Source organism: Mesoplodon mirus (genome assembly GCF_964341445.2).
Source record: "Mesoplodon mirus genome assembly, chromosome: 15".
Classification (NCBI taxonomy): domain Eukaryota; kingdom Metazoa; phylum Chordata; class Mammalia; order Artiodactyla; family Ziphiidae; genus Mesoplodon; species Mesoplodon mirus.
In genome coordinates, this window is record NC_138991.1 from 53,319,555 (window position 1) to 53,331,874 (window position 12,320).

Sequence of the window (12,320 nt, forward strand, 5' to 3'; positions counted from 1 at the left end):
TGGAAGTGTTTGTTTTCCTTGGACCCATTGGATGTGATCAAGGAAAGTCACTGACACTTCAGATGCACCTGGAAGCCATTCTCATCACCAGTATGCAATTATTTTTGAGTACTTGCAATCACAGTGGCAATACTTTTGCCTCTTTAATAAAGTATAAATTAAGTAAAGTCTCAGTTGCAGTTTTCTATTGCAAAATGGTGCTTTAATACAGTAGATCAATAAATATAAAATAAAAAAACACAGGAGTCAAAAGAACATTTACATGAGAAGCTTCTTTATTGGGGTACCTCCCTTTATTGGCATAAGGACAAAAGTTCCAGATTAACCACGTCATTGTTTTATTTTCACAGTATTTTTTTTTCTCAAACTCCTTTGAAATTTTACTTATTTGTCTAAATACTTCTACATTAAAACTACTTCTCAACTCACAAAGACCCCACTTACTGTTAATTTCTACGGACACATTTTCAATTACTCATTTTATCCACTATACAAAAATCCCACCTTTTTGTCAGCAGTTAAAAAAACAGAGAACCTAAAGGCTCTCAAACGACTTTCCACCAAGTCACCAATACCCAGAACTTTTTAAAACAATAAAAATTTCTATTTTCCAAAAACATTTACAGACTGAAATTCAAACTCTACATTGCCATCAATGTAAATATATGAGAGCATATAAAGCTCTAGGAAAGAGAAAGTATTTCATTACAAAATATTTGTGATCAAGAAAATATCACTTGTCTTTAAATAAAGAATAGGAAAGTGGCAGAAAAATAAATATATTTAAAGGTGTCCATTTTCACAAATAACAAGTACACAAATAAGGAATGAAGCTAAAATATGCAGGAGCTTCAAAATGACTAGCAGCGCTTGCACAAATTTATTATACAGCGAGGTTGTTTAGACTCCTCTCTCTCTCAGTGTTTAGTTATAAAAATACAAAAAGAGCCTCACCAGAGGAGGATTTCACTGAGCTGGAATCCATGGTACGAACAGCCAGTAGACAGGGACTGTAGCTGTAACCCTGACCTACTGTTGCTAGCAAAACCATTCCACCAAATAACCTACAATCCCCTCTCTTCCCCTACTTTTGGACAAAGAAATTCTCAATGATCAATATTACATTCCACTAGAAGTAGTTCCAGTTCTGACAGCGCTTCTGGGAGCGTCAGGGTAAAACACTGCGAGCTGTGTTCTATAGAAGTCCAACCCCACTTCAGTCAACGTGAATTACATTTACCTGGAACTCCTTTTTTCTTTTAAACCTATTTTTACACTCACAAATGTATGATGTCTCTGATTCTGTTTCTCTAAATCCTCTCTCGTCCCTCTAGGCTTTTCTTAGTTTCTGAAGTCCCTGGAGATCTCCTTCAGTGCCAGCTCCAACTTGCAGCATCCAGGACCAGCCCTGGCCCCCTCCCCACACTTTGCTGCTATCTTCTCTGCACCCCACTGAAAACCCGCAACACAAATACAGTTACAGTCGAGGGGAAACAGCATATCCAAAAGAAACTCATTGTGAAGACTTCAAAGAGTGTCCTTGAGGATTTTTCAGTGAAAAGATATCATATCAACAATGTCCTGTTAAGTATGGCTCTGACAAAAACCTCGTTAAAAATGCAATCTGTTAAAATAGGCTGTTGCTGATATTAGAAATTTCACAATAATTATGTCAAAAAGGTGTAACAAAAAAATGTATACATTAAACAAACGAGCCAAGCTTTCAACACTTATCATCAATTCCACCGTAAAATATTGCACATGATATTGTCTTTTCCTTTGTTTTTTTTTTTTTTTTTTTTTTGCAGTACGCGGGCCTCTCACTGCTGTGGCCTCTCCCGCTGCGGAGCACAGGCTCCGGACGTGCAGGCTCAGTGGCCATGGCTCACGGGCCCAGCCGCTCTGCGGCATGTGGGATCTTCCCGGACCAGGGCACGAACCTGTGTCCCCTGCATCGGCAGGTGACTCTCAACCACTGCGCCACCAGGGAAGCCCTGTCTTTTCCTTTTGTCTGTACAGGAGCAAAACAGAAAAAACAAAAACAAAACAAAAAACCCAACCATGTCTGTTCAGACATTAGAGTAAGTCTAACTTGAAAGTGAGATGCCTGAAGCACGTAATTGCTCTAGTTCAACGAGATGCTCAAACAGTATGAACCTTGGTACTGAAGGGCGTGACGGGAGGAATGTCAGTCTCAGTCACAAATCCTTGTGATCATGAGGGACTGGTCTGGCAGGTATAAGACAGGTGGGGAGCCCACACTGCTTGAAGGACTGCGGAAATGCGCATCAAAGGAGCTCGGTGTAATCCCAGCTTCACCTTTCAAAAAATCATCTTCTTCATCTTCCACCACCTCCTGCACAAAGAACAGAGATTATCAACAAGATCACAAGTGGCAGTTTGAAATGCTGTCAAGAATCCCTTTCCTCAGGAATGTGCTACTTCTGGAAAGACAAAGGTGAAGGAAAAGAATCTTAATTTCGAACGCTTCCCAATGCACACTCCTTTATTATGAACCATCCGCACAACTGCTCATCACACGTTGTGAGTGTTTGTTTAAAGTCTGATTTTTTTTTTTTTGAACAGATTTTAAGCTCAAGGAGGGCAGGTAACATGATATGTCATTCTTGCTCAATCTAACATAATGTGAATGAATGAATGAATGACCATCCTCCTCAAACACAAAATTTAAAGAAAGAATAAAACTAAAAAGAGCTTTCCAATGATTACTTATGAAAAAGAAGACAGGCATATTAAAGCTGACTTTTAATATAGAAATGAATGTGCCACAAAGAAACAAATGGTGACATTTTTTATTATTGGATTCTAACTTTCTCCTTTGGCAATAGGTGCCTCAGCTCCATGGCCACGCACTGCAAGACGTGCTGCAGACCTGCATCTTCACCACCTATTCATGAAAACCTACAAAATTAATGTTAACTTCTGGGAACATTTCAACAGTAAGCAAATCTGAGACTGGTACTTGGTGGTAACGATCAAATGGTAGAGATCTAAATGTGTTAAGCCAACTTTTAATTACCCTTCACTTCCGAAAGTCAGCATGTGAAGTGTCTGGTTTGAACAATTCATTAAAAAACAAGCACTATTCTTGTAAGAACACAACCTGGGCTTGGAATTCTGTAAAGGCAGAATGAACAAATGTAGTATTTTTCAAGTGTAACATTGCTATTAACTATTTGACTGTGCTCTGTAACCACATAGGAGATTCCCAGAAAGTATGTTGAATCATACATTTACCTTTTTAATAGGTTTCTTAAACTCCTGAAGCTCTTCTGCACTCATGTCTTCCCATACCTGATAAAGAGGATCAATGAATTTCTTTGACCTGTCAAGAAGATCAGGTTTCAAAATCAAATTAAATACTACAGCAAAGGTCACCACATATTTAACTCTTTTCTCACAAGACCCATTACCCAAAATGAAGAAGTAAAAACTATCGCTCAAATAATAGTAGTGTCCAAAAATATCCTATGTAGCTTCTGTAACTAATGGGGCTCCTTCTTTGTAAGAGTTCATCCACTCACGTAGATGGAGTATTACACCTACTGTTTCTCAACTTTTCATTTTCTTCTTTTTTTCATTTTTTTTTCAACTTTTCATTTTCAAGTGAAATTACTTAACTTTGCAAAGATTAACAATGAGTTATAATATGTACAAATGAAGGTGAAATTATATTATTCTGGAAATTCCCTTTTAATATTCCTATAGTCATTTACTAAAAATAAATCTGGGTAAAAAGACCAATCTGGTTTCAGTCAACCAAGACTTAGGGGACCAGATAATCCCAAATCATTGTGTTGTTAGTTACAAACTGTCATAAGCAGAAATCCTGCTTCCTTATATATATATATACATTTGAAGTTAAGACTGGCCTGGGGGTTTTCCAGAACTACCCATACAGATAAATCACTTGGCATTTGCTTATCCTGTGCAACAGTATGGGATGTGGTCTCTATAAGAAGGAACATGTCATTAGGCAGAAATTTATGAGCCAAGAAAAGGCAGCATCCTCCCTATCCAGGTACCTCTATCTCCAGCCTCTTGTATTTTTAAACCAACAGGTTTCGAGAAAAACAAAAACCTCTTGGTGTCAATCTGGGCTCCTACTGAAGGAGAGACCTGCAAGCCCTCGTGTGCCACGACCCTCAGCAGCCTTGAACAGGCTTCTCCACACTGGGCCTGGAAAACACGCAAGGAGACCAGGAGACCCTATCAACGGCCAGAAGGGCCACTCACCACAAAGAAACCCCAAATCCCGATCCTGGTAAAGGCACATACACACTGCATTTAAATTCACCATCGAAAGGTTGACTGTCTAAGTGTACCTACCTCTTCAGTACACAAGGATCGAAGGGGAAGAAAGTGTCAAGTGGGTTCGTGCAGGTTTGCACTGAGTCCCCCCCAGCAGTGTTTCTTATAACTGGCAGCATCTGGCGGTTGTTCCTCTCAATGAGGGTGTAGCAGAAAACAAGCTGGTATTTGCTGTGGAATAAAACCAACACAGACAGAGGCATTAATGTGCTGGAATTACTCTGCATGGACATGCCCGTTCGTGTGTGACAACTACCCCGACTACATAGATCTTATTGAACATAACAACTACAAGAAAAAAATAACATAAAGTAGAAAGTAATGCTTTTAGGGTACAGTCCTCTGGGCCTACTATTTACAAGTTAGCTAAGGAGAAAGAAAATGTGCTCTCACTTTAAGAATATGAGAGTGGGCTTAGATTACTAATTAGGCACTATTCACTAAAAATTAATGCATCCACGGTAATTCTTTTAGTTTACAGAATTATGTAGCTGTCTTTACTTATTTTTTACTGTTTGTAAGAATTAGTGGGTTGGTGAAAAAGGGATTCAGGATTCACTGAGAGGGGATATGGGTTGTTGGTGGAGACACTTGGCTGTTGAAGAAATTAAGGAGGGTACTAAGGGAGAGCCATAGGGTTTACTGAATCATGACCTCAGAAAATGGTAAAGAAAAGAAAAGGCATAGTGAGTGAAAACAGTTAAATGGACAGAAAAACTTGCGATAAAAACCAATAGGACCAGGACTTCCCTGGTGGCGCAGTGGTTAAGAATCCACCTACCAATGCAGGGGACATGGGTTCGAGCCCTGGTCCGGGAAGATCCCACATGCCATGGAGCAACTAAGCCCGTGAGCCACAACTACTGAGCCTGCGCTCTAGAGCCCGCGAGCCACAACTACTGAAGCCCGTGCGCCTAGAGCCCATGCTCCGCAACAGGAGAAGCCGCTGCAATGACAAGCCCTCGCACTGAAGCGAAGAGTAGCCCCCGCTCGCTGCAACTAGAGAAAGCCCGTGCGCAGCAACGAAGACCCAGCGCAGCCAAAAATTAATTAATTAATTAATTAAAACAAAAACAACAACAACAAAGCCTAACAGGACCATATGTTGTCAAACTCCCTGGTGGTTATGACTTAGGAACTTCAAAAATCAGTCACTGGGCCACTTCTTTGAGAGGAAGATTAAGCTCACCTTTGCCAACTCTCCCCCTCCCACCCTCCCTCCCACGGTACTCATTCAGGTATCTGTTCTCAGGCTCTCAGGTCACTACTGCTATTTTAAGCACCATATGTTCATTTCTGTTCCATTAGCCGAGGATCACATTTGACTCTTGGTGTTAAGTGGCCAAATCACACTGGGGTACTTCGTAATATTCGGTAAAAGTGAAGATGTGCACCTCCTACAACCCAGCAACTGCACTTCTGGGTGACAGGAAGTATGTGCCTGTGTACCAGGACACACACACACAACCATGCACCCACACTGAAAAAGACAGCTTAAATCCCAACAAAGAATCGATGTTTTAAAATTATGAGAACATTACGCAGCAGTCGAAATCAAAATACAGCTATATGAGTCAATATAGCAGAAGCAGGAGCTACAGAATGAGCCATAAATTCCTTGACACAGACCTTTATTTCGACCTCTTGCTCTCAGCCTCACGTCTTACTCCTAACATCCATGCTAATCCCACCCCCAGATCTAGAGCCTCTCTGGCCAGTCTGCTCCTCAGCTGCAGCCCTCTTCTCCCACCCCATGAATATTCTACGGGCAGCTGCCTCTGCTTTGCTCCATCCGTCCTACTCTTCCAGCTGCTTCCTATCTTCCTGCGATGTGCTGGAAACGTCCACCCACTGGACACTGTTGCTTGTTGGTTTCTTATCTTAGTTCTTTACTACCATTTTTGAGATCTGAGGGAGAGAGAATACCTTGAACTAGATGGCCAGCAAAGGAAAAATACGCCTGCTGAATGAGAGCAACAAGATGTCTAAAGGGGACTGAGGGATGCAGAAATTATTCTTATCTTCTAATAGCTCAATCTGTTAAAGATTTTAAGCTATGATCCTGCCCTCAATATCATGATAAGATACCCAAGGTCTCCAATTCACTTTCTACGTGAAGCAGAATAATTCAGTGAATGCTTATGAAGGAGCCGGCCTGCCAGCATTCAAACCTTAGCTCTGCCACAGTCTAGCCATGACTCCACACAAGTCATTCAATCTCTCTGTGCCCCCCTTCTCATCATTTATAAATAGGGATTAATAATACAGTCATAGGATTGTGTGAGGATTAAGTGAGTTCTATGCAGAGTGCTTATCAGAACTGTGCTGGGCACACAATAAATGCTACACACATCAGCTGTAGCCACAAGGCCCTCAATGAACCAATTTCCTATTGTTGGATGTTTATCTCATGTCCAGTCTATTTTTATTACCATTATGAGAGTCACTCTAATAAACATCTGTGGTTTGTACCTCTCAGCTTGCTAGCTGCCTTACTTATTTCAAAGTGCCTAAGCTTCTGCTGAATTATCGTCCTTAGATTAAAAAGTAGTAGCAATTTCCAGTGCAACCAAAGTATAAAAACAATACCTTCAATGCAGTACTTTCCACAAGTACTGGGTTATTGGTTTTTAAATGTTTTTTGTTATTAATTTTGTTAAATAATTTCACAGAAATTTAACGGAATTTTACAATACTAACATAAATTCACTTTGAAATAACTTCCACAAATAAAGCATAAATAACTTACTTTGTGATTGCAGCAAAAAAGTTAACTACCGAGGGCAGGCAAATCTTCAGAGGATTTAGCTGACTCATCACTATCCGTTCAAAATTTAGACTTTGAAGGTACCTCAAACCTTTGATTAAAAAACAAAAGATTTTTTTAAAAAAGGTACAAACACAATAGTCTAAGCAGCACCTATGATTTTATACAGTAAAAAAAACAAATTTAAAAAAGGTATTTGCACAAATGCATTAAAGGTCCATGTAGACAGTCACACAGTGTAGAGCCCAAAGAATATCACTAGGTTCAACCATATGTATTTATGACCAAACCAACTTTTCTAAAGAAAAGAGTTTATTCTTTTAAAGATTCGGGAAGTAAACATACATTCCCAGTGGGCAATAACCTTACATGACAATTTGGAACTCAGATATAAGCAACCTCAGCACATGCTGAACGTACAGAGGGAAACAAAGACTGTGTGATGATTTCTACTAACAATCATGGAATCATTAAAAAGCTGAGGCAACACAGTGATTCTCCATTCCTTAGAGGTAATGATTATACAATATGGAATTCCTCCTTCTTGAATTCCATATGTATACACACACACACACACACACACACACAATCTCTCAATGCGACAGCCAACAAAACCAAGAGAGACTTACATGTCTTAAGTTATCAGTAAAGTTGAGCATGTTTTTCAAGTGTGCATTAATTGTTTGTATTTCAGGGTTTTGTTTGTTTGTTTACAAAAAACTATGGAGGTAGAAGGAAAAATTAGGTAGATACTACTGTCTTGGAACCGATAAATATACTTCTCTCCTATGTTAAAAAGAAAGACACCACACTTATTCTAAGAGGCAAGCAAACCAACTTGTGCCTAAGTGTCTTTTGTTAGGAGATTCTTTGACGTATATTTTGATAAAAATTACTAAAAATGGCATAATGTAATGGCTTACAAGAAATAGGTCCTCTTTTTTTAACATCTTTATTGGAGTATAATTGCTTTACAATGGTGTTAGTTTCTGCTTTATAACAAAGTGAATCAGTTATACATATACATATGTTCCCAAATAAAATAGGTCCTCTTTAACCAAGAGGCTTACCATTTATTTATACAAAAAAAAAAAGCACTGATTTTACTTACCTTGTGATAAAACCTTGTCCTACTAGAGTTCATACAACTATTTTTAAGCCCCACATCTTTTTAGAAGTGGGGCTTAAAAGGAAAATCCAGTTCATATCCATCAACCCCACATCACTGACCTTCCTTCAGGTTTCCACTTAAAAGCTGCCTGTGTCTAAAAACAAAAGTGTAGAACACAGCTTGGCAGGCTGAATAAAATGGTCCGTGGAGAGCAACGTCACAAAATGCCTTTGTTCCTGAATCCTGGTTATTAAGGTATACGTGCAGCCACTTAACCAAAAGATCGAGGCATGATTTTACAGTACTAGAGAAAAGAAAAATTCAAGTCAACTTCACTTGCTTCATAAAAAACTAGAATGACATATAAGAACACACAATTGCCTCTCCTTACAAACTAAGAAAAGTCTGTCCTTTGGCTTCTGTATCTATCACCCATGGGCACAGAGAAGCAAAGAAAGGAAAGAAAATGGTAGGCAGGTGTAAAGACAGCCTTCCAGTTACAAGCTCAAGCACATGGACCGCCTAGGAACAACAGGCAGGCCCCTAAGAATGCCTGAAGTCCCAAGAGCTGGAGAACAGTTTCTCCTCATCAACTCAGAAGGGCTTCTCCGATGGCCTCCCAGCCCTCTTGGGGGAATATGGCCAAAGAGCAGGGCATGTTTACCCACATCTTACAAGAGAAAGACAGTCCGGTTGACCTCACCATTCCCTAAGGGGTTCTGATGAAATCCCATGGTCAACAATTTAGGGCAGAACAGCCAGATAGCTTTTAGCTGTCAGGAAAGGGTTTTTAAATAGCATCCTTGCCCAAAGATATCTTCATGGATAACTAGAAGAAACAGGTCCAGAGCTGGCCTCCTAAATAGATCTATTACCTTTAAAAGGATTTTTTCCTTCAGCTTTAACAGATACAATTGATTCGGAATGCAAATGAAAAATGACAAACCTATAAAAAGAATCAAAACAGTATACAACACTGTACACCATCCATAAAGACAAATGGATCTTCATATTCAAGTGCAACCATACAGAACAGATTACAAAAGCTTTTCATGTGAGGTTTTACATTTTGAAAAGGAGATATTTTATTATGAAATTGCCTCTCAGAAATATAAACATCTTGAATAGAGTGGGAGAACAGATTTTTTCACTTTAAAGACAGACCAAAAAAATAAGGCAGATATTTCTCTGACTTGAAACAATACTATACTTTTTAAAGCATGATATGAAAAGCACTTGGAAAATTAGGTTACTTACATAAGAGGAACAAATTTAGCTCTTGCCAAAAAGCTTCCAATATAATTTGCAGCAGCTTGCCTGATGATAGCAGGATTATTTGGATCCTGCAATTTTTTCCACAGATGTTCCAAAAATGCTTCTGCAAATCCCTATAAAAAGAGAAGGTGTTGGTCTCATCTTTTTTTAACACTTAAGATATTCTGGCGATCAGAATCCTAAGATTTTTAACTCACCAATATGGGAAAGTTCTAGTATCTCAGTTATACTGCTAGATAAATAATGAATACATTATCATGGTTCTTATTTTTAAAACACCTTGAGATAATACTATTAAAAACAAAAGGTGTTCCACAGCATTAAATAATTCAATGGATCCCAAAATCAACCCTACAGGGGCTTCCCTGGTGGAGCAGGGGTCAAGAATCCGCCTGCCAATGCAGGGGACACAGGTTCGAGCCCTGGTCCAAGAAGATCCCACATGCCACAGAGCAACTAAGCCCGTGCGCCACAACTACTGAGCCTGAGCTCTAGAGCCCACAAGCCACAACTACTGAGCCTGTGTGCCACAACTACTAAAGCCTGTGCGCCTAGAGCCTGTACTCCGCAACAAGAGAAGCCACCGCAATCAGAAGCCCATGCACCGCAACAAAGAGGAGCCCCAGCTCACTGCAACTAGAGAAAGCCCGCGCACAGCAAGCAAGACCCAACATAGCCAAAAAAAAAAAAAAAAAAAAAAAAAAATCAACCCTACAGATTCAGGGCTTTGGAACCCTACAGATTTGTGACAGGGCTTTGGGATCCACCAGTGTTTAAAGCTCTGTTAGCGGAAGTTCTCTGGTGGTCCAGTAGTTAGGATTCGGTTCTCTCACTGCCAGGGCCCAGGTTCTATCCCTGGTCAGGGAGCTAAGATCCCAAAAGCTAAGTGGCGCAGCCAAAAATAAATAAATAAATAAAGCTATGTAAGTGATTCTGATATTTAGCCATAACTGGAAACCAGTGATTAACCACGCTCACATGGGAACCCCTTCTGCACTACCTTTCAGACTACACATATCAAACTTAACCAGAAATAGAGACTAAAGTATAGTCGGTGGGACTTCCCTGGTGGTCCAGTGGGTAAGACCGTGAGCTCCCAATGCAGGGGGCCCCGGTTCGATCCCTGGTCAGGGAACTAGATCCCGCACACATGCCCCAAATATGAGACCGTATGCTGCAACTAAAATATCCTGCATGCTGCAACAAAGACCCGGTGCAGCCAAAATAAATAAATAAATATTTTAAAATAAACAAAGTATAGTTGGCATTTGACTAATTATGCTAATTGTAGGAAAAAAACAGACCAATTCGCTTCTTTTCAACAAAGGATGCAACCTCCAACTTCTCCCAAATAGCTCTTTTCAAAAGCTACTAACACATGCTTTGGGGCAGATTGAGTTTAACCTTCCTATCCGTGACCAATACTCTCCTGGACTATTCTAGGAAGCTACAAAATAGTTGCAAAGAAGAGTCCTGTGTTCCTTTGGTTTGCTTTGTTCTCAAAATAGAAAAACAAAGTCTAAAGTTTTAAAATCCTAGATTAAAAATTTAGTTTGGGCTAGTTAAGATCAACTGAAAGAGAATAAAGAAAATAAACAGTTAAATATCCCTTATGAGATTTTAATAAAGGCTTGAACTAAAGGGAAGGGCACCACCTAGTGGACCACATGCAGGATGACACTTTCAGAGCACTCAGCTTAAGCTGAAGGGCAGCAGCAATGCCCTCTGCTCTTTCCATGGGTTGAAAAGGGCTTGTTATTTCACCAGGGGCACTAAGTAAAATGAGCTCAAGACAAAGAAATACCTCATGGTCTCTATTCCACACCTCCTTCCACCCCCCATTTTTTTTTTTTTTTTTTTTTTGCGGTACACGGGCCTCTCACTGTTGTGGCCTCTCCCGTTGCAGAGCACAGGCTCCGGACGTGCAGGCTCAGCGGCCATGGCTCACAGGCCTAGCCGCTCCGTGGCATGTGGGATCTTCCCGGACCAGGGCACGAACCTGTGTCCTCTGCATCGGCAGGTGGACTCTCAACCACTGCGCCACCTGGGAAGCCCCACCCCCCATTTTTTAAGGGAAAATTCTGGGAAAGAATAAAATAAGCTACAATAATGTGAATGACATACTCACCAATTTAAAGCTACAGAGGTAAAACATGAAAAACTGCACATGGCAAGAGGCATGGGTGGGCAACAGGAGTTTGTCAAAGATGGTTATGAGATCTCGATATAAATCCTTTGTTTTGTTGTTATCAATCTTACCTACAAAGAAAATTTGGCATTTCAGTTTTATAAAGACATTATTTTCAAGCTACCAGTTTCATTTACCAAATTTGTAAACAGCAAACAACACCATTAAGACATACATCATCTATTAAGCTATGGGGGGTGGTGGGGGGGAATGCCATCTTTATTTTGTACAGTTTCCTTTTTAATTACAATAACCCAGCACTGGCAAGGAAGCAGGCTCTCATCTCATACATACTACTGTGATGCCACACATTGTAAAACTGCCATTTAGAAGCAGAAGCCCTCTGATCCAGTAATTCTACTGCTAGAAATTTATCACAAGCAAATAACTGACAATATATATACAAGGATGTTCATTATACTGTTATTTATAATGGCAAAAAAAGCAGGGGGAGAAAAAAAAATAAGAAACCAGTTAAATCCATATAACTATTTTAGAAGAACAGTGAATGGTATGAGAAAATGTTCACAAGAGGTGAAAAGGAAAGATTATAAAATACTACATATAGTGTGATCCCCAAATCCACTGAGAAAAACACATATACCCATGCAAACAGAAAAGAAAAAAAAAATGCCAATCATGGTTCT

The 12,320-nt window shown here is 39.9% G+C and overlaps 1 protein-coding gene across 2 annotated transcripts in view; it reads right to left on the bottom strand.

Annotated features, from left to right (window-relative positions):
* Positions 1–253: 253 nt before the first annotated feature.
* RRN3 (RRN3 homolog, RNA polymerase I transcription factor) overlaps positions 254–12,320 on the bottom strand; it is a 28,279-nt gene continuing 16,212 nt past the window's right edge. For both annotated transcript variants that reach the window (XM_082644693.1, XM_082644692.1), the window contains exons 12-18: positions 11,614–11,744; positions 9,468–9,598; positions 8,330–8,514; positions 7,082–7,190; positions 4,351–4,503; positions 3,259–3,346; positions 254–2,356 (exon numbers count right to left, since the gene is read on the bottom strand). In XM_082644693.1, the coding sequence (XP_082500819.1) occupies positions 2,195–2,356; positions 3,259–3,346; positions 4,351–4,503; positions 7,082–7,190; positions 8,330–8,514; positions 9,468–9,598; positions 11,614–11,744 (959 nt within the window). In that variant the 3' untranslated portion in view covers positions 254–2,194. The remainder of the gene's footprint in view (positions 2,357–3,258; positions 3,347–4,350; positions 4,504–7,081; positions 7,191–8,329; positions 8,515–9,467; positions 9,599–11,613; positions 11,745–12,320) is intronic.